This window comes from Sorex fumeus, unplaced genomic scaffold (assembly GCF_029834395.1).
Source record: "Sorex fumeus unplaced genomic scaffold, SorFum_2.1 ptg000095l, whole genome shotgun sequence".
Taxonomy (NCBI): domain Eukaryota; kingdom Metazoa; phylum Chordata; class Mammalia; order Eulipotyphla; family Soricidae; genus Sorex; species Sorex fumeus.
In genome coordinates, this window is record NW_026606152.1 from 3,247,281 (window position 1) to 3,269,590 (window position 22,310).

A 22,310-nucleotide genomic window follows, 5' to 3' on the forward strand; every position below is an offset into this window, starting at 1 on the left:
AGTGATCCCTGAGTGCAGAGAGAAGTCAGCTTTGAGCACCTCCAGACATAGCCCATTAAAAAAAAAAATTTTTTTTAAGTCACTGTCATTGTGAAGTCTAAAAGGAGCTCTCGTGTGGGTGATGAGTGCCTTGTTACTGCTGGAACTGATTGGCATCTTCATGGAAAGTGCTTGAGTTCAGTCAGGCACGATTTTATAGAACTTGGAATCAGTCTTGTTGAGTCTCACAGCGAGATAGGAACGTGTGGGCCTATGTTGGTCGATGCTTACAGGTTCTTAAGTGTTTTAAGGACTGTTAATATTGACTAGAGAGACTCAGGCTCAGTAAGAAACAAATGGTTACTGAGAAGTGGGAGAGGAACCCCCATATTGAGAGGAACTTAGCACAGGACTAAATCCAAGTTCCCAGGAGTGTCCCTTGCCACCTGCCACCTTGCCCTTCTGTGTAGCTCTGATGTAGGCTGGTGGGGCTGTCACTCCTCAGAAACTTACAGGGGTGTTTTAGAACTCAGTTGACCACTTGCCTCGGGATAGCCAGTTATATTTTGGCCTCCTCTGTGGTGTTCCAAGGCCTGGCACATAATCAATCCTTCCTCAGTTTCAAGGAAATTACAAAATGTTAGAATATGTTACAGTAACGGCTAAATTGGAGCCTCTCTCATCGGTTGACCAGGGGAAACTGAGGTTTCATCTTCTGGGATCCTGGCAGAATTCTGAGATTGCTGGGAAGGCAGAGTTCTGGAAAAGCTGGTGTTTCTGTCCTTCATTGAATTTGGGAGCTCTGCAGGCCTCTGCTAACCTCCTCAGAACCCTGTTCTTGTCCTCCTCTAAGAGCCTGCTCCTAGGGCTGACAGGCACTGCACCATCAGAGACTGCTTCCTGACTGGATTTTGCAGCTCCCACAAACCACTCCTCTTCCTGGGCACCCTGCTCTTCAGCTGTGAGCTGGGTTTGCTTTGTTGACTGGCCCTGCTGTCTATTCCTCCTTGTCTTCCTCCTCCTCCCCCTCCCCTTCCCCTGCCCCCACCCCCCATTTCTTCTGTTTTTTGCCTTTAATGTCACTTCCACATTGATTGATGAAAGTTACCACACCTGTTATATACTGTGAAGAGTGGTGACATTAAAATTAGAAATTGGAAATCCTCAATAAGGATTTTGAGTGTCATTTATCTAAAATGTAAAAATAGCAATTTAGTGAGTACATTTAAATCAGAGTAAGAGTTCTTTTTAAAAAAATCAAAATAACTGGAAAGCTATGAACTATAAAAATATATTTTCAGAATTTTACAAAAGATGAGTTCTCGGGGCTGGAGAGATAGCACAGCGGGCAGGGCATTTGCCTTGCACACGGCCGATCCGGGTTCAATTCCCAGCATCCCATATGTTCCCCTGACAATCACCAGGAGTAACTCCTGAGTGCAGAGCCAGGAGTAACCTCTGTGCATCACCAGGTGTGACCCAAAAAGGAAAAAAAAAAAAAGATGAGCTCTTTTCAAATTCTATCATGCTTGAGTCTTACAGGCAACCAGAGTACCAATAAATTAAAGGGTAATAAAGTAAAAGTGACCTTTGATATAAAAGCTTTATATAGAAATTCTGATACACCATTTGGAAAGAGGGTAATGCAGTTGATTGTAGGCATTTTTTACCATCTTAAAGATTAAATACTCATATAAATTATTTGACATTAACAGTAACCTAGATTAATAAATATTTATCGTTCTAGTTGCTTCTAAGTTGTTTTCCTCAGGGAGTTATTGATTCTAATAGTCCTCTCAGGTAATAGTCCTCTGTGTTAAGCACTCCAGCTCTCATGGGACTCCCGTGACGTGGACTGAGCGCGCTCTTGCCTCTTCCCCAGGGTCGATGCTGTTGGGAGAAGCAGCTGCCTTGGAGGATGACACGGAGCCAAGGTCAGAGGGCAGCAGCCCAGCCTTCACAGGTAGCTCTCAGCCGCGGGTCCCCTCCCTCCTCCACTGCACCTGCACCGGGGTGACCTGAAAGTTGTGGCAAATGCTAGAGAACTCGTCTTCTGTGATGTTTCTTCTGTTTCACTTTTTTTTGGAGGGAGGGGCTCCTAAACAGTGCTCAGAGGGCCTGGTGTGCTGAGGTGACTAGCCACAGTACCTCCCACAGTGCTTGGGAGGAGGTGTTTGTGGGGTTGTGGATTTGACTCAGAGCTTTGACAGGCAAGGCATGGGCCCCAGCCTGTGTGCCATCTCCCGGCTTTTTCCTACTGATCTGAAAGGCCAGTCTTCCATGGTTTGGGTTGCTTTAAAGTTGGACATTTTTGCTTTTATTTTCTTGGGTTTTTTTTCCCCCCACACCAGACAGTGCTCATGGATCATTCCTGCAGTGCTTGGCGATCATGCGGTGCCAGGAGTCAACCTGGGTCCCCTACATGCATTGTGCATTTTGTCTCTTGAACTATCCCTGGCCCTAAAATTAAGTTTATTCTCTCCAAGGATGAGTCATTTTCTTTCTGGGTTGTGGGTGCAAGCATCTTCTGAATAGGATGGGTTTTGAGGGACAGAATGGAATCAAGCTTCAGAGATAATTCACATGGAATCTACACTTGTCTGTAGATAGCTCTCAGATTTGATTCTTCATCTTAGAGAGGATGAGCAGTGATAAAAATACTAATAATTTTATTAAATAAGAGTGTTCCTGAGAGGTATGATCCTGTCCAAAAGTTATTTGTAGATGACCAAACATAAGGGCACAGGATGTGGAAAGGAAAAGTCTAAATAATTTCAGTGGTGGTTAATTATGTAATTTACAACTAGAAAAATTTTCTGAGTAGAAAACGAAAAAGATAAAAACAATTAAAGGGCAAAACTTCTGTTAATATTTATTTAGAGAGGAGGTGACTAGGAAACTAGGTAATGGTCCATGCATAGGACAGTAGGTTGGTAATTTAATTAATTTAATTTTGTTTTGGAGCCATACCAGGGAACACTCAGGGGTTGCTCCTGGCTCTGCACTCAGGGATCACTCCTGGCAGTGCTCAGGGGACCACATGGGATGTCAGGGATCAAACCTGGATCAGCTGAGGCAAGCACCCTACTTGCTGTACTGTCTCTCAGCTTCAAGTAGGTCTGCTTTAGAGGTTTTTTTTTTCTTTTTCTTTTTTATCATTTGTTTTCAGGCCTCACCAGACAGTGCTAGGTTACTCCCATCTCAAGTGTCTCTTTGGCAGTGCTCAGGGGACCGCGTGTGCTGGCACTCATACCAGGCCTTTGCATACCAGGCTTGGACTCAGCCCATTGAACTGTCATCTCTCTGGCCTGTTTTTGTTGTTGTTGGGTTTTTGCGGGGAGGGAATGGGAAGGTTGGCTACAGCTTGTGGTGCTCAGTGTTTAGCCTTGGCCCTGCACTAGGAATCAATCCTAGAGGGGTTGTTATGGGAGACCAGGGGTCGAACCTGGCTTGGCTATGTGAAAGACAAATCCCCTTCCACTGTACTGCCATTCCACCGCTGACTGTGGCCTGCTTTAGGGGTCTTGACCAAAGTCTTGAAGGAGTGACCAGTCCACAGGAGCCTCATACCTGCGTAGACACGGACTTTCATGGCTGCTCCCCTTGGAGCGCAGTGACAGTCCGTGGGCTGCTCCAGGTGAGGCTGGAAGCGATGTGCCTTGGGCCTTCTTTAGCTTCGCAGTCATACCCCACTGAGACAGCGGCGCAGTTGAAAGAACCAGAAATGGCCCTTCTGGTCATGCTGGAAGGACACACCGCTCTCTGCCATTTGAAGTGTCATTCACTCTGCGGTCAGAGCGTTGGTGAGGGTGATTAAGGACTGGGGGTTGCAGATACTTGATTTCCTGGGCCTGCTTTTCTGGCCTTTGAAGGATGGTGTCTCTGTCTTCAGCCTCGGTCAAGGGTGAGATCGGTGGTGAGCTGGCAGCCTCTTCTGGCCTCTCCACGCCGGGCTCGGCCAACTCGACCGCGGACTCGGCGGCACACGACATCATCACCGAGCAGCCCCGATCACAGCACACACTGCAGCCCGACACAGTGGAACTGAGCAGCTGCGACCTAACCAGCGCGGCCACCGACGGGGATGAGGAGGACATCCTGAGCCCCAGCTCCAGCCAGATCAGTGCCGTGCCGTCTGACCCCGCCACGGACCTGAACGATGGCACGCAGGCCTCCTCACCCATCAGCGACAGCTCCCAGACAACCACCGAGGGGCCTGATTCAGCTGTGACCCCTTCAGACAGTTCCGAAATTGTGAGTACAGTTCTGGGGTGTGGAGGGGGCTGGGCCTGTGCTTGTGGGTTCGTCCTCTCTCCTGCCGTGCGCCCACTGGAGTCCTCTCCTGAGTACGCCGGACACATGTTGTGACCCCTGTGAAATGGTGTGCACTTCAGACTGTCAGAGCACTTCAGGCACTCTGCGGGACGTGTTACTGTGGCCGTGGACGTAGTCATGAACACAGATACTCTGCAGCATCTCATAATTCCTCACCTTCCCAAAGCTTGGACTGGGTTTGAGCCTGGGTTTAATTTACCTCGGATTGCAGCACTAGTGAGCAGGAGGCAGTTCAAGGATGGACCTCGCCAGAACATTAGAGAAGGGGCATTGCTAGTCTCACACCCGATTATTAGCTGACCGCTCTGCTGCTGTTGGAGAGCAGGGCTGGGGCTTTTCCACACAAAGGAACTGGAAGCTTTCAAGTACAGCCAGAGGTGACGCCTGCTTTGGGTCCCTTTGAGTTGGTGGCTCCTCTGAGCAGCTCTGAATCCTGTTGAAGGACAGGATGTCACTGGTGTAGGGGGTAGGGTCTTCAGGAGGGTGGGAGTGGGGTGCCAAGCAGATGATTTCTGGACAGTTGTTAGAAACAGGACCAAAGGACTCTGGGAAGTTGTCCCCCATCTTGGGTGTTTGGTAGAGGTCTGTACAGCTGCAGTGTCTGTGGGTGTGACTGGAACCAGCCTGTGTCCATTGACTTGACCCATCCTCCACTCTTCACTCTTGAGCCTCTGAGAGAATGTGGCCCCTACCCCCCTGGGTATTCATGGTTCAGGTCTACTGATAGGGACCCAGGAGCCTCTTTGTAAGGGACCTTCTGTTTCTGACCTGGGTACTGGACACCAGTTTTCTCCTGCCCTTCCTCCGCTGCTGGTTTGTCCTGATAGACAGTCGGGGCCTGGAAGTACCAGGAGCCAGCAGCCCACACTGCTGGGGAAGCACGTGCTGTCACCCAGCTCCAAGTCCCTCAGCCACGTCCCCTACAGGGTGCTCCCCACAGTGCTGTCCTCCTTTCTACTCCAGGTACCTTGTCCAACCATTGATTGGCTGAACTAATAACTGGGCCCCTGCAGGGTTGGAGCAGTAACACAGTAGGGAGGGTGTTTGCCTGGCGTATGACCAACCTGAGTTCACTCCCTGGCATCTCATATGGTCCCCCTGAGCCCTGCCAGACTGATTCCTGAGCAGAGTCAGGAGTAACACCTGAGCACCACAGGGCGTGGCCCCAAAAAAGGAAAAAGAAAGGCAGCTGTAATGGCCCATAGATCATTCTGCAGGCTGGACACAGGATCAATTGCATATCATTTAAGATCACTGCCCATGTGAGCTGAGTTATAGAGCTGGGGTCACCAGATTGCTTCTGTCAAGGACCGGATAGTAAATCTCACTGGTTTGGGGACTCTCGCCTCCGTCACGGCTGCCTACCTCTGCTGTTGTGGCAGTAAAACTCTGGAGACAGATGAGCATGACTGTGTTTCAGGAAAATGTGATTTGCAAAAGCAGTTTGGGTGCCAGGTTTGCCCAGGGTCGCCCAGGACCCCTTTGGTAGAGGGCGAGCAGGTAGTGGGGGGCAGTTCTCTCACCCTCAGTAAACAAGTGATCGGCCTGACTGCATAAGTGCCACAGAGAAGAGTGTGGAGAGTTCTCAAGTGGGGTTCTGCGGAAGGCTCCAGCCCTGCCACTGCTAGGCATGGTCTAGACCGTTTGGCTCCCACTGCTGCAGTTTCTGCATCCGCAGACCCAGAGTGGGGACTGTGCTTGTTTGGGAGATGGCAGTGGTTTTCTTCCTGTCTGGGGTGATGTGGAAGGTCATTGAGGCCTCTCATGCCAGCCTGTGCTTATATTTGTGCCATATGTGGCGGTGCTTGGGGTCACTTCTAAGAGTGCTAGGGACCATGTGGTGTCGAACTTATTCCCCCTTCATCATACTCACTGCTTGCCAAGCTTGTGCTTCTGCCCACCGAGCCATCTCTCAGCTCTCTCAACTGTCTGGAGGGTACAGGAAGTCTTTTTTTCATTTTTCTTTTTTAATCATATAACATGATTTTTTAAGTTGGATTTAGAACCTTAAAAAAGAATTAATTTAAATAATTCTGGTCATCAATCCACTTTTCAGGTTAATTCAATTTTTAGTGTGTGTAAAAATTCTGCAATGTAGAATCACAAGCCAAGTATGTATAGGACTAAACTTATTAACTATGCCCTAAATGTAGCCAGTTTGTCTTAGCAGTTAGTACATAGCCATTAAGGTTTTGCCTGGGTTATTTTTGCCTCATTTCTAATTCACTGTAAAATTTGCATTGAGGGGAGAGAGAAGATAGAGAATTTCCTGCTTGGAATTCCTTTGGCATTGTTCACTCTCCGGCCTTCTTTGGGAGGTAGGGGCACAGCCTGTAGTGCTCGGCGGCTGTGCGATGCTGGGATGGAACTAGCCCTTGCACATGTTCCGGCCCATGCAGCATCTCCCAGTCCGGCTCCTCAGCTCCAGGAGCGCCGAGAGAGCCATGGGCTGGCTCCTGGAGATATGTGTGGGCTTGGTCCCAGAGGTGGCTGCCCCTGTCCAGCAGGAAGCTTGTCTCCTCAACTTTCTTCTTCCCCCTTGACCCTTCAGGTCTTAGATGGTGTGGACAGTCAGCACTCGGGGATCGGCCAGCCCGAGGATGAGGACATTTCCGACGAGGCTTCAGACGCCTTCAGAAGCTCCTCCCTCGGTATGTGCCATTGGTGCTGTCCTGAGAGCTGTCTGTGCCCCTAGCATCTGAGTTTTGCTCGTTTCCTGGAGGAGACCTTCTGAGATTTTTTTTCTGAGCTGTCAGTAGTAAATGGCTGTGCTTGGTCTTGGTCAAATCCTGGGCTCGAGTTGACATCAGACTGATTGTGCTTCTGCGGGCCTTCCTGGGCCTCGGTGTGTCCTCAGCCCTGCAGCAGGCGCACTTGCTGGAGCGCGTGGGCCACAGCAGACAGCCGTCCGATGGCAGCGTGGAGCGCCTTGCACTGAGAGAGGATGCTGTGGAGCCCAGCGAGCTTGAGAACAAGGTGAGCATTTCAGGCCAGACGCCAGCAGCTCTGAGCCAGGGGATGGGGTGTCACCATGCAGCCTTCAGCCTGCCCGCCACTCCCTGGTGGCGGTCTCCGAGCCACGCTGTCTGTCTCCCAGTGCTCCCTGGGGTTTCCCAGCAGATTTCTCCCTGTCTTACTGGACTTTTTTTCTGCTAGTCAGGCACCACCTTGCACCTGTGGGTTGTTTCTGTATTGAACTGATGTGGTTGTCAGAGTAAATCTGGGGCTTCATGTTTGTTCTGATCTGTTCGTCTGTAGCCGCTGTCCACTCAGGGGCATCAAACCCCTTCTTGTTGTTTCGCAGCTCTCATCCCCATCCTGTCATTCATTCTCTTCCCAAACTAGAACGTCCCCCCGCAACCCCTCAGCCTTGGAACCACTTTCCTCCTTCTTATCCGCTTGTTTGCTCCCTCGGGACTGCATATGGGCGAGGGGGCACTCGGGGCTTGGTCTTCCAGATGGCTTATCTCCCCTGCCTTACGTTCAGGCTTCACGTGTGTTGTAACAGGGCTGCTCCTGGAGGATGGGCCACACTTAGGGACCCGGGCTCTGTTGCTGTCAGTGATGAATGACGGAGCTTTGAGCAGCTGTGCAGACACACACCCCTTAAGTACCTTGACTTCTGGACTTGGGTGTTTATCTGTGTGTGGAGTCACGGGACCCTGGGATAATTCTGTTCTCACTTAGGGGTTTTTAGGAAAGATAACCTGCATCTATGGCTGCATTGTTTTACATCCAGGTCTGCCAGATCCCGCACACACTAGTTCCCTCAGGTCTAGGACACTTGCTGTCCTGCTTGGCATCAGGGACCTCTCATGAGGGCAGCATGCACATTTCTCTAAAGTCAGTCACATCACTGCTTGTCGACCAGTGCCTTCCTTGGAGAAGTGTCTGATCAAGTCTTTGCCTGTTTAGGTGTTTTGGTTGAAGAGGTGGACATTCAACTTTTTTCTTTTTCTTTTTTTTTTTTTTTTTTGCTTTTTGGGTCACACCCAACCGATGCTCAGGGGTTACTCCTGGCTCTGCACTCAGGAATCACTCCTGGCAGTGCTTGGGGGACCATATGGAATGCTGGGAATTGAACTCGGGTCGGCCGCGTGCAAGGCAAACGCCCTCCTTGCTGTGCTATTGCTCCAGCCCCTCAACTGTTTTTCAGAATGTCTCTGAGTTGGTTGCCTTTGTCCGAAGAATGTCCTGTCTTTCCAGCCAAGTTTAAATTCCCTGAAAATAGAAGGGATGTCCAGAAGGCATCTGCTCCTCTCCTCATCCTGCTGGCTGTGGCCTCTCCCAACTTTCTTCCCAGCAGGGCTGGACCTCAAGCCCCCCTCGCCCCAGCCCTGCTCTGACCACTCTTCTGCAGGCACAGCGCTACATGGCCTCTGCTCCAGAACTGTTTCTTGAATGAGCAGTGAAAGGTAGGTGCAGTTCTGTGGTGATGGCAGCATGATTTTCTGTTCTAGCCCTGCCGGATCAAAGGTGACATAGGACACTCTGCGGATGATGACTCTGCTCCTCTTATCCACTGTGTTCGCCTTTTGTCTGCATCATTTTTGCTGACAGGGGAGAAGAACGGTACGGCGAGAGCTGTGTTCTGAGTTGCGGGGCGGGGGCGGGGGGGGGGTGCCGGCCACCCAGCATGGCTGCGTGGATGCTCACTGACTGGCCGGACAGGGCACAAGGGTGTGGAGGAGCCGGGGGAGCATGGCTTGAGCCACAGTTGAGTGAGAGATCTCTTTGCAGTCCTGGTTCCTGACAGGGACGTACGGGTCAGCGTGAAAGCTCTGGCGCTCAGCTGCGTGGGAGCAGCCGTAGCCCTGCACCCGGAAGCTTTCTTCAGCAAACTTTACAGAGTTCCTTTGGACCCCATGGAATATCCTGGTAGGTTGCAAGCTCCCCTCACGGTCCTCACTTTAAGTCATTGTTGTGACAGCAGCTTCAAGCCACCCAGGTTATGTTTGTCTCAGAGCAGTACATTTCTCCCTTTATCTTTGGCACTTGGGCAGAGGTGTTGTTCTCCATGAAACCCAAATGCTGGGTATAGGGTGAGGGCTCAGAAGGCTAGTGTGCCTGCCTTGCACCCCACCAGTGCATTGTTCCTAAGCACTGCTGAGTGTGGCCCCAAACCAAAACCCATACTGATGATTTTAGCTTATGTTTACTTTAGGTGTGATAGTGTTTATTTTGGTTCTTTAGTTTTGTGTTTTGGGCCATAACCTGACAGTGTTCTGGGCTTCCTCCTGGCTCTGCACTCAGACTTGGGATTCCATATGGGGTGCCAGGGATTAAACTCAGGTTGACTACATGCAAGGCAAGTACCCTACCTGCTGTACTGTATCTCTTGTACCCACTTCATGCTAAAAATTTCTTTAAACCAAAACTGGAACTTTGGTATTTGTCCAATAACCAGGAGTTATAATCCCAAAAACGTGTTTTGTTCAGGTGCTGTAGGGATATGATGGATGAAAGACAACACACACACACACACACACACACACACACACACACACCTGCTCGCCATACCTTTTATCGCTTGTGGTTTTCACAGTTGAGTCTTCTAGATTGGGGCCGCCGCCTCCCCTTTCCTTGTTAGGAAGTTGGTGGTAGGCCTAGCTGAGTGGCTGGGATTGGTCTCCACAGAGGAGCAGTACGTGTCTGACATCCTGAACTACATCAACCACGGAGACCCACAGGTCCGAGGAGCCACAGCCCTCCTCTGCGGGACCCTCATCTGCTCCGTCCTCAGCAGTTCCCGCTTCCACGTGGGACATTGGATGGGCAACATCCGAGCTCTGACAGGTACTACAGCTGTTCTGTGTGTCCTCCGAAATACTCATCCCAGGTTCAGTTGCATGATGGTGTCTGTTCTTCCTCCTCTACTCAGGAAACACTTTTTCTCTGGTGGACTGCATTCCTTTGCTGCAGAAAACGCTGAAGGATGAATCTTCTGTAACCTGCAAGTTGGCTTGTACAGCTGTACGGGTGAGCAAAATCTCATGCAGTGTTTCTTCTTCTTTTTTTTTTTTTTTTTTTTTTGCTTTTTGGGTCACACCCAGTGATGCACATGGGGTTTCTCCTGGTTCATGCACCCAGAAATTACTCTTGCCAAGCTCAGGGGACAATATGGGATGCTGGAAGTCGAACCCGGTTTGGGCCTCGTGCAAGGCAAATGCCCTACCTGCTGTGCTATCACTCCAGCCCCATCGTGCGGTGTTTCTGATGAGTGGGAATGTTGGCGTGCTTGCTGTTCACGTCAGAACTTACTAGGATTGGAAGCTGTGGCTGAGAATGAATACCCCCACTCCACCTTTAGAAGACTTTGCTGAGAATGCTATGAGAAGCTGTCCCATAGACGTAACTCTTGGTTTTGGGGTGGTGGGAGTCAGCGGGAGCCACCTCTCCCTCTGTTACGGAGTCACCTCAGTCCTTCTATGGGCACTGTTTGACTTCATTTCAGAACTATGTCAGCTGGTTCAGAGACAGGGCAGAATCAAACCAGCACCTGCCACTGTCAGATGTCTAGGATCCTTCCCTGTGGAACATTCTGGGACCTGGCCAGAACCAGTCCCTGTGAAACACATCTCCCTGGAAGTGCGTGTTATAGTTTCCTAGTCAGATTTCACTGGCTTTGTCCTCTCGGAGCAGACATGTTTGATGTTTGGCCAGTCCGCTTCTGGAACCTGCTCCCCATGTGGAATCACCGCCTGTGTCTCAGGATACAGCCGGAGCATGCCCAGGAGCCCTTGGCACATGGCTATCTGAGCCTGAGCTGGGGCTCACGGTCCTCATCCTACCCAAAGCAATGGTCAGCGGTGTTCCTGAAGTTGCTCAAATCCCAGGAACAGGCTGCGGGGATTTGGGGGCAGATAGGGGCACATGCGTGCTCTTAGGCATGCAGTGGTGCCTGTTACTCATGCTTCTGTGACCTGGCACGGATAAGAGGAGAGAGCATGCAGGTGCCGGGGCTCACTCCTTTGCCCTGCCTTGCAGCACTGCATCATGAGTCTGTGCAGCAGCAGCTACAGTGCACTGGGGCTGCAGTTGCTCACCGATGTGCTAAGCCTGAGGAACAGCTCCTACTGGCTGGTGCGGACGGAGCTCCTGGAGACCCTGGCAGAGATAGACTTCCGGTGAGTGCGTCCAAAGGACACGGGACGGAAGTTGCATGCTGTGGGAATCTGAGCCGATGCTCATCCTCTCCTCAAGGGGCCCCTAGCCTTGGATATCTTTTGTTTGCTTTTGTTATGTTGGGGGGCCACACCTTGCTGTGCTCAGGGCTTACTCCTGACTCTGCACTCAGGGATCACTCCTGGTAGGCTCTAGGGACCCTGTGGGGTGCCAGGGATCGAGCCTGGATCAGCTGCATGCCAGGCAGACACTCTACCCACTGTGTGTACTGTGGCTCCAGCCCCAAGGCCTTGGATTCATCAGTATAGTGTGAGTGTGTTTATGGGCAGGACCAGTCTTCTCCCACAGTGCTGCTGGTGGGTGCTGCCATTTGAGGGTTCCACTCTGGGCTGCACGAGCTCGAAAGCTCACTGGGGCCTTGGTGCACTCTTCGGGTTTTTGATTTTTTTTTAATGTTGTTTCTTGTTATTTTGTTTTGGTGCTATACCCAGGAGTGCACAGGGCTGACCCCTAACTCTGCTTAGGGATCACTCCCGGTTGGCCCTTGGACTGTATAGCTCCAAGGGTTATATTGGAGCTATACAGGCAGGATATGGGACCCATCTCTCTGGCTCCAGTTTTCATTTTCTAAGAATCAGTTTTGTTTTTTCTGTGAACCCTTTTTTTGTTGCGGGAAAGTCCTCTTATCTGGGTTCCAAAGTCCTCAGTGTAGAGCACAGACACGGGGAGCTGCCTGTGGCTTATTTCCTTTCTTCCTTGGAACAGGCCCAGAATTGGGGCCAGAGCTCACTCATGAGACAGGCACTGACCGGAGGCAGCCCCTCCCTGCTCCTTTCCACCCTCAGGGGCAGGCTTTGGGGCATGTGAGGGTAGGAAGGGTGGCGGTTGGTTTGGAAGGAGGTATTGCTGGCCGTGCATCTAGAGCAGGAACAGTGTGGAAGTTCTCCCATGGGAAAAGGTGCGGGTTTTCCCACCCGGCCCTGCCACCCCACAGTGGCCAGACCTTTCAGGAGGCGGCCAGTGGGCAGTGATTGAGTAACTACATTGTTACACCCTGCAATATCTTCTTGAGCCAGGTTGGTGAGCTTTCTGGAGGCCAAAGCAGACAGCTTACACCGCGGAGCACATCATTACACCGGGGTAAGCAGCTGGGGCGCCTTTGGATAGCATCAGAGTTTCTCCAAGTATAGGTGGTTCCACTTGTTTCCATCCTGAGAGTTGTGATTGCATGTGGTACACGTCAGGAAGCTTGGCTTTCCATGGTAGGGGCTCTAAATGGAATCCAATACAAAGGTTCTCTCTCTTGTATGTCCTCTCTCAGCTTTTAAAACTTCAGGAACGAGTGCTCACTAATGTTGTCATCTATTTGCTCGGGGACGAAGACCCCAGGGTCCGGCATGTTGCTGCAGCTTCGTTAGCGAGGTAAGTTACTAAACATTTGCTCTCTTCCTTCACTGTTTCTCTTGGTTTAAGTAATGACTAGACAGAGAGAAACTCTCTGAGCGCGCTTTCTCCAGCTCCTAAGCTTTCAAAACAGAAACAATTCCTTGCTTCCCGCGTCTGGCTGTCAGCTTCCTGTTGTGAATGTGGCGCCTTCATTCCCGAAAGTCTGGAATCAAGGGCAGGATGTGGCTCAGAGCACTGAGCATGTGCCTGGCATCTGGCATGTACATGAGGCCTTCAATCCCTGACTGCCAGCTCCAGCTCTGCTCAGAGGTCATGCTGGCTCTTACTGGTGGCTGTGGCCTCCACAGTAGTGGCAGTAACAGGACAGGCAGGGACATGGAGACTAGCATTCAGGGGAAGAGCACAGGCGCATCTACTGTGTTGCTTCCGTCCAAGCTTCTGCGTCATGATGGGGAGCTGGATTATAATCCAGCCATTCCATCTCATTTGTTCCGTGTCTTCCTGTTATCAAATCTTCATTAGGAGAAGGAACTTTACCAGTGACCCTTATCACTGTTTGATTGCAGTTCATTTTTACATGAATATTATTCTGTTGATTGTTTCCTTTGTTTTAGAAAAGGCATAATGCCCCAAGAGTATTATACATAAATTTTTAAGTAAATATTTTTCCTTTAGAATAAATTCTTGGATGTTAAGTTGTTGAGCCAAGATATTTTTATTAAAAAAATAAAATTCTAGGGCCTGGAGCAATAGCACAGCGGGAAGGGCATTTGCCTTGCACGCAGCCGACCTAGGTCCGATTTCCAGCATCCCATATGGTCCCCCGAGCACCGCCAGGAGTAATTCCTGAGTGCATGAACCAGGAGTAACTCCTGTGCATTGCCAGGAGTGACCCAAAAAGAAAAAAAAAAGAAAAGAAAATTCTAGGGCTGGGGAGATAGTACAGCAGGGATCTTGCCTTGTGCTCAGCCAACCCAGCCTCGATCCTCAGCATCCCTGAGCCCCAACAGGTGTGACCCCAAAACCAAAAATAAATAAAATTAAAATTTTGAGTACTTTCTGTAAGTATAGTGTACACACCTTTCCTTCCACCCTATTTTAAAACAAATTACTTTTAGTAAACTTACACGGTTTACTACAAATGTAATCATCACCGCAATCTCTCCTTTGATCATTTCCATCTTGGGTGAGAGCAATAGTAGAGTGGGTAGGGCATTTGCCTTACATGTGGCCGACTTGGGTTCGATTCCCAGCATCCCATATGATCCCCTGAGCACCGCCAGGACTAATTCCTGAGTGCAAAGCCAGGAGTAACCCTTGTGCATCTCCAGGTATAATCCAAAAAAAAAAAAAAAAACATTTCCATCTCTCCAAAGATCCTTTTTAATTCATAGTTGCCACCTCCCTCCCAGGCCATTCTCTGAGTGCAAATAGACAGAAGGTGCTTCTCTGACTCAGCCTATCAGGAGGGGCTTATGTCAGAGCCTGCCAATCCCAGCAGGGCCCCTCCAGGGATATGAGTCTAGGGGCCGTGGTGCAGGGTGAGAGTCTCAGGGCACTGTTGTGTGCTATCTTAACCACCCTTCCTCTTGTGCTAGGCTTGTCCCAAAGCTGTTTTATAAGTGTGACCAAGGACAAGCTGACCCCGTGGTGGCCGTGGCCCGGGACCAGAGCAGCGTTTACCTGAAGCTGCTCATGCATGAGACGCAGCCACCCTGCCACTTCTCCGTCAGCACCATCACCAGGTACAGCTCCTACCCCATTGCAGCTCTTTCTCAGGTGCCACCCCGCCACATACCCGCATCATCGTGGTACGTGTGCTAGATGTGCCACACTGACGCTGTCTCTCAGCTATGACTTGAGGGAGAACAGGGCTGTGTCGTGTCCTCAGTGGAGTTGTGCGGCTTCGGGGACCTGCACATGCTTTGGCCCACATTGATTATGGGATACTCTTCGTGGGTCCAGAGGGCTGCGCTTGCATATCCCTTCTCATGTCACGCAGCCACATGGAGCAGAGTGATTCCAACGAGATACTGGGACTGTGAGGTAGGACCGCAGTTAGGATGCACACTCTGGGTGCAGCCCAGGAAGTCCCCCCCACACACACATACACACACACTGCTGGGGAGTCTCCAGTGTTGCTGGTGCTGCATCCTTGGGCCCTTGTATCGAACCTCCAGTCTGCCTGGCTGAGATTCACTGCTGGGGCCCCTGACCTGGACATTGCTTGGGAGCTCCTTTATCTTCCCTGTAAAGAGGAAGTGTCTTAATGAAGTTACCATCTTTAAAATTCTCACAAGCAAGAAGGCTACAGAGGCTACAAAAATTTCTTAAATATTATTTCAAAAGTCAGTTTTGTGTGCCAAAACTGATTTTCAAAATAATCATGCTTTGAATTAATTCAAGGTCCTGAGTTTGCCCCCTGGCACCACGTGACTCACAGGTCTCCCTGGGTAGGGCCCTATTGGCCCCTTCCACTGTTACCAGACACTGACCCTTCAGGCTTATATCCCAGGGTTGACTATTACTGGAAATGACCCTTAGACCCTCACCATCTGTGTACAGTGGGGCAGAGGGGTGGGGTTGGAGGATATCAAATTTTTTATATATGTACATTTTTATACATTATATATATAATGCATATTTTGGGTCACACCTAGTGATGCTCTGGGGTTACTCCTGGCTCTGTGCTCAGGAATTACTCCTGGTGGGGCTCAGTGAACCCATATGAGGTGTTGCGGATCAAACCCAGGGTCAGCCTCATGCAAGGCAAGCGCTCTACCCGTTGTACTGTCTTTATGGCCCTGGTTCCTTTTTTTTTTTTTTTGGTTTTTGGTTTTTGGGTCACACCCGGCAATGCTCAGGGGTTACTCCTGGCTCATGCACTCAGGAATTGCTCCTGGCGGTGCTCAGGGGACCATATGGGGTGCTGGGAATCGAACCTGTATTGACCATGTTGGCTGCGTGCAAGGCAAACGCCCTACCCGCTGTGCTATCGCTCCAGGCCCCCCCCCCCCCCCCCGTTCCATTTTAAAAATCAGTAGTACAAGGGCTAGAGCGATAGCACAGCGGGTAGGGCGTTTGCCTTGCACGCAGCCAACATGGCCGACACAGGTTCAATTCCCAGCATCCCATATGATCCCCCAAACACCGCCAGGAGCAATTCCTGAGTGCATGAGCCTGGAGTAACTCCTGAGCATCGCCGGGTGTGACCCAAAAAGCCAAAAAAAAAAAAAATCAGTAGTACAGTGGATAGGGTGTTTGCCTTGCATGCAGATGACCCAGGTTCAATCTCCAGTACTTCATGTGGTCTCCTGAGCCCACCAGCAGTGAGCCCTGAGTGCAGAGCCAGAGTAAGCCCTGAGGACCGCTGATGTTGCCCCCAAAGAACAACTCAGACTCAATGATTTCTAAACTGAAACATTTGCTTGGTGTCTTTGTTCTGAGTTTGTACTGAACTTACAAACTTGTAAATTCCTTATTCCCAAATGGGACTTCCTTGAATATAAAGGCTGCTTTAAAAGCACACTGAATACTTGTTTCTTGGCTGCCTAAATGTTTTCTTCTCAGAGAATTCCCATTGTTAAACCATGAAATTGTATTTTCTGTTGGCTGAAAGATCGGGAAAATACACCTTGAAGATAAGCAGAAGCACCGTAAGCATTTGTTCAGAAAACTGACCACTCATTTTATTGCAGTTGTGGATATCATTCCCGAAAATGATTGGGTGCTAGCAGAGAGTGATTTATATTGCATTAAAATTGGCTACTAACAACTGCTTTACAAATTTTCCCAGTTCTAAACTTAGGCTGACCCCAGGCCTCCTGCTCAGTTTATTTTTTTTCTTTCAGGGAAAACCCTGATACCCACTGGTGGCTTCATTTGCAGCTCAGCTCTTTGAGCGGTTCTGTAGAAGATTGAAATGTTCACTTCTCTTTGGCTATAGAGTGCTGAGGGGTAGAAAGGCAGCCGCCGAACCTGAGCTCTCCCGTGCCCGTGGGAACTTGGGTGTCACCATGGGGAGCCTGCCTTGAAGGAAGAAGGCAGGTCGGAGGAGAAGGCAGAAGGAGCTTTCGGCACTTGTGGCATCAAGATTGTCAGTGGGTGTCTTGGGATCCTGGAAAGATCACAGGCCAGGCTGAGAGCATTGCTTCATGCTCGGGGCAGGATCAGGCAGATTGGGAGACCAAAGGGGACTCTTGGGCCATTTTTACACAAGGACCATGTCACTTGTCTTAGTCTCTCCATAAGTGATAGGGAAGAGCACATAAGCTTCTTGTAGCCACTTCTAATACTTAACTTTGAAATGGCATATTAGTCTTGAAACTATTGTAATTGTTAATAGTGGATTTTGAGTCTCGTATTTTCTTATTAGAATATATAGAGGCTATAACTTACTGCCCAGCATCACTGATGTCACCATGGAAAACAACCTTTCGCGAGTGATCGCTGCTGTGTCTCGTGGACTGATCACCTCCACCACTCGCGCTCTCACAGTAAGTCTGTCTCAGCACCTGAAGGCGCTGCAGAGCAGTAACACTGGGGGCTTGTTACTAAGGAACTGCTTCAGTGGACAGTCTGGGTCTGGTCAGCGACTGCTTTTTCCTGATGGCTAAAGGAATGAGTCTGTGCTCACCGTAGACATTCAGGAACACAGGAGGACATGGAAATGGAACAACAGCATGGACTCAGTGACCCTGGGGTACACAGTAAGATGAAACCAGAATGCCTACTAGCAGTCTTGTATGATATCTGTATCCTTGATGCTGAAATTGGAAAATCACAAGTCCAAGTCTGGAAAAACACATGTCCGAGAAACCTGGAATATTTGAATGCTAATTCTGGCTGAATTCTCTTCATGGGTATAAATTCTTCCCCTGTCAGTTGTAGGCTATGGAGAACTTCAAATGGTTTCATGAGTGACCTAGATTTTCATATTTAATGATAAAAGGGGCAGTACGAACCTATTTTAGTTCCTAGAGCTTAGTTATAAAAGATATTTACACACTTAGCGTGTCAGTCCGAGAATGGCCAAGATGGGGTGCAGGAGTGCCTCAGCGGCGGGCAACTCCCTCGGAGGGGTGATCTCCAACTATGACCCTAGCCTCCCAACCAAATAAGCGGACCCCTTTCCCTGTCCTCCAAGAAGCAGAGGCAACGAAGGAGTAGGAAGAGGGGAAAATAGTAATATTACAAACACCTATTCCCAAGATGAATATTAAGATTTTGGATGGTTTTGTTTTCTTCCATATTTTTCAGATACATTTTCTATGATGACCAAGTTTAATTCTTATAATCGGAAAAATAGAATTTAAAAATTTTTTTTGTTTGTATTTTGGGCCATACCTGGCGATTCTGCGCTCAGGGATTGCTCCTGTCAGTGCTTAGGGCAACCACTGGGATGCCAGGGATCGAACCCAGGTTGGCTGCATCCAAGGCAAGCGCTCTACCCGCTGTACTATCACTGGCCCCAGAAAAATAGAATTTTGTATAGAAATATTATTGTCTGGTTAAACCTTATCATTAATTTTATCTAATAAGAAAAATGCCCCAGATAACCAGATCACTTCTTAGAGAACCCTCCCACCAGCCCACTGTAAAAAGACAAACCAAAACCCAGTTCAAAGAGATGGTACAAGGGCTCAGGTACATACATTGCATATGCCGACCCTGGTTTAATGCCTGACCCATTGGTCCCCTAAGTTGCTGGGTATGGCCCTAGAGGGACCCCTCAAAATCAGAGAAGGGACTTGTGTTGCGGGCGACTCTGTTGGGGTCAGCAGCCTTCTGCAGGCATGTGCGCATTCTAGACTCTGCTCTGGCCTCGCCAGTTCACTCAGGCCACTGGGAACCTGGTTGCGTGTAACGCGCCCAGCACTGCTCACCCAGCAAGCTCCTGTCTTTGCGGGTGCTCTGGGAGATGTGCAGAGCTCAGCAGGTACTGGGCTGGAGGAGCTGCTCACTGCTAGCCTCGCCAGCTGCAGTGGACCATGTTAGGACCTGAATTTCAGTTGCCTGCCCCATCCTGCAAGGTGACTGTCTGTCCCGTGGTCACGGACAACTTGCCGGGAGAAGCTGTTGGCATTGCTCAGCTTAGTGCTCTCTGCAGACGGGAGGAAGGCAGGAGGGAAAACCTCTTTGTGTAGGTGTGACCTTGCTCCTCTTTCTCCTCAGTTTGGATGCTGTGAAGCTTTGTGTCTCCTTTCAACGGCCTTTCCTGTTTGTATTTGGAGCTTGGGCTGGCACTGTGGGTATGTATTTTCCTTTGCAGATGGTTGTCCACCATTCCATGATGCGAACATGATTTTTGAAGTCCTTTTTCACTCTGTCAAGTCTGGATATTTTGGAAAATCTCTGCTAGCCGGAGTTCTGTGCTCTGCCCTGTTGTGCGGAGAAAATAACGCTCGGCACCTGTTGGGAAAGAACATGTTCGTCATAACTGTCATGAAAGTCACATACTTAGCCAGTAGCGTTGTAGAGAATTTGAGGGGAGATATGTGAATTTCCTTAAGAGTATTCATACATGCTAGCAAAATACTTTCTTTTTTCTTTTTTGGCCATACCTAGTGGTGTTTACTCAGGGCTTACTCCTGGCTCTGTGCTTGGGGATCATTCCTGGTGGGGTTTAGGGGACCATATATGGTACTGGGGATCAAACTCATGATGGCTGTGTGCAAGGCAATCACTGTACTGTCTCTCTAGTCCCGCAAAATACATTTTACTCCTTTTTTTGTGGTATCAGTGGTCCAACCCAAGGCCTCACATATGCGAGGCAAGTGCTTTGCTGCCAAGATGGTTTATGGCACTCACAAAACTTCTCCTTGCTGGATTCTTCACTGCTTTTGGGAATCAAATCTCAAGGTGGGGGCTAGAGACATACTACAGCAGTACGTGCTGGTCTTCTTTGTTGCTGACCTGGATTCGATCCTTGGCGCTGCATATGGGTCCCCAAGCCCTTCCAGAAGTGCAGAGTGATGAGAAAGTGCTGCCCATTTTTGGTGTGACCCTAAAACAAAGACCTCAGCACATTTTTTCATTTGAAATCCAGCGTGAGCCACAGTATTTGCTTGGGGACTGCTGTGCTGTGCCAGCTCTTTGCTCGGAGGGGCCTTCCTTGCTCACCCGCCCTTGAGCTTCGGCCCCATTAGGGACAGAGTTGTCCACATGTGTGCCCTTTGCTGAGGAGGATTTGGCAGCTCACCTGCCCCTTGGGGAGTTGATTGGCAGTTTTTCTGTGAGATCTTGGAGTCCCTGATTTAGACTCGTGTTTTTCCTTTTTCCATCTGTGGCCTCCTTCCGACCTTGTTCTTTTGTCACAGCGCCCACCCTCCCCATCCTTTGGTTGGCCCCTGGTCTCATGCTGTGGTCCCCTATATGGTGCCTCCTTGTGCCATCCTGGGAGGTGAGAAGTGCCCTCTAGAGATATCTCTCCTCCACTAGCCAACACTTCCTGGGTGGTCACAACAGTTCAGGCGTCTTTGCCATTGGAATAAAGGCATGAAGGTGAAGGAAGCAGCTGAATAAGCAGTTGGATGCTCCTATACGCTAGATTCCACTTCTCCAGAGGCCGGTACAGAGCCGTGTGGTGCCAGCAAGAGGGGCACTAGCAGGGCCAATCCTCCAGCACCTGCAGGCAGTGCAGGCCGCTTGCTGGCAGACTCTCCTGTGCCTGACTTGCCCATTTGCCTGCAGAGTACCCCCGCTGAGTGCCACTGATGAGTCCCGCAAGAGCTGCACGGTGGGGATGGCCGCCATGGTGCTCACCTTGCTCTCGTCCGCCTGGTTCCCGCTTGACCTGTCCGCCCACCAGGATGCCCTCATTTTGACAGGCAACTTGCTTGCAGGTACTGGTTTGAGTCACCAGGGGGCACTCAGCTGCTCACTCTTGACGGCCCTTCGCGGGGTACTGTGGTGAGGGGAGCTGGAGCCCACCCATCCCCCGTCAGTTTCAGAGGTCACCGGCCTTCAGCAGTGTGCGGAGTCTGTGTCCAGTGTCCCAGCCTGGCACCACAGGGGTAGCTCAGGATGGTGGTGACTGCTTTCCTTTGGGGCTGAGGTGGCTAACAGGGCAGCTCCGACACCTGCTCACATAGAAGGGTGGTGACAGTGGGAACCAGCTAGGCCAGTAGACTGTGGCGGGGGGCGGTGGTGTCGATCCCGCAGGTGCTGTGGACTCTGGGAAAGGGACTGCCATGGGGCTCGGTGCTTGTGGGAAGGGAGGCGAGAGATATATAGAGCTGGTGCTGTCGCTGAGGCCAGAGGTGGAGATCATCTGAACCGAGATGACGGAGCTGGTGTTGAGGGGGAGAGACACATTGAAGGAGAATGCAGGAGGCAGACCGGGCAGGCCTTGGTCCACGCTGGGCCGGGAAGGACCCTCCTGTTGAATTGGATCAGAGCATGGCATGTCTAGAGCTGCCCGCATTCTGCATCCGGGCCTGCCCAAATTCTCCCACACCTGCTGATGCGGGTGCCTCTCTCGCAGCCAGTGCCCCCAAGTCTCTCAGAAGTTCTTGGAACTCTGAAGAAGAGGCCACCCCAGCAGCCACCAAGCAGGAGGAGGTGTGGCCCGCGCTGGGGGACCGGAGCCTGGTGCCGATGGTGGAGCAGCTCTTCTCCCATCTGCTGAAGGTCATCAACATCTGTGCACACGTCCTGGATGACGTGACTCCTGGGCCTGCTCTCAAGGTACCTTTTTCAGGGCGTCTGCCTAGACTTCCTGCAAACACCTGCCGACTCGTCACTCTGAGCGTACCACTTGTCACTTAATACCACAGTTGACGCTCACCAGGACTGCCTGCCTCACATCCCTTTTCGCTCTGGCTCTGCGCCTTTACCGAGAGCTGAGAGCTGGCACTCGGGCCTGGAGCCTTGCAGCTCTCTCTCCTGGTGCATGGACGGGGTCCAGCTCAATGAAATGAGCCTCTTGAGCTCCCTTGTACTGACCTGATTTTTCCTCCTTGCCCGGCCTTCTGTCAAGGCCCTTCATCTTGGTGAGTCCCGTCTCCCGGTCTGTGGCCTGCATCCCCACTCGGGGCCTCCTGCTGCTCTTGGGCCCTGCACCTGCCTATCCGACCTTAGCTGCTGCTCCCACACCAGCTCCTCCTGCCAGGACCAGCCTTTGGGCCTCCTGGCCCCGGCCCCGGTCCTGCATACCCGCCCACGTGCACACTCAGCAATGCTTCTCCTGCCCTGGTGTCATGGTTTCTATTACCCTCTCCGCCTTCCTCCTGCAGCGAGTGGTCTGCTCCTGATTCTTCCCCTCTTCCCACTTAGCCTAGTTCTAGGCCAGGTGCACCTCAAGCCCTCCGTTTTGCCTCTGTACCTGCAGCCCTCGCCCCCAACACCGGCGTCTCCTGGCTGCTCAGGGTCGGGAGAGTTCTGGGCAGCACTGGGTTCCGCAGCCCTGGCCTTGCCACCTCGGTGCACGCTGCCCCTGTGTGGACTCCAGCTCCCTCTCACAC

The 22,310-nt window shown here is 50.8% G+C and overlaps 1 protein-coding gene across 3 annotated transcripts in view; it reads left to right on the plus strand.

The window, feature by feature from the left end:
• HTT (huntingtin) overlaps positions 1-22,310 on the plus strand; it is a 110,799-nt gene that overhangs the window by 44,750 nt on the left and 43,739 nt on the right. For 2 of the 3 annotated variants that reach the window (XM_056132659.1, XM_056132660.1), the window contains 16 exons: positions 1,862-1,942; positions 3,872-4,233; positions 6,866-6,965; positions 7,172-7,290; positions 8,775-8,886; positions 9,055-9,192; positions 9,952-10,110; positions 10,196-10,293; positions 11,302-11,441; positions 12,516-12,579; positions 12,761-12,861; positions 14,445-14,591; positions 17,222-17,342; positions 19,021-19,097; positions 20,539-20,690; positions 21,332-21,534. In XM_056132659.1, coding sequence (XP_055988634.1) covers positions 1,862-1,942; positions 3,872-4,233; positions 6,866-6,965; positions 7,172-7,290; positions 8,775-8,886; positions 9,055-9,192; positions 9,952-10,110; positions 10,196-10,293; positions 11,302-11,441; positions 12,516-12,579; positions 12,761-12,861; positions 14,445-14,591; positions 17,222-17,342; positions 19,021-19,097; positions 20,539-20,690; positions 21,332-21,534 — 2,174 coding nt within the window. The remainder of the gene's footprint in view (positions 1-1,861; positions 1,943-3,871; positions 4,234-6,865; positions 6,966-7,171; positions 7,291-8,774; positions 8,887-9,054; positions 9,193-9,951; positions 10,111-10,195; positions 10,294-11,301; positions 11,442-12,515; positions 12,580-12,760; positions 12,862-14,444; positions 14,592-17,221; positions 17,343-19,020; positions 19,098-20,538; positions 20,691-21,331; positions 21,535-22,310) is intronic. The other variant, XM_056132661.1, reaches the window with a different exon arrangement.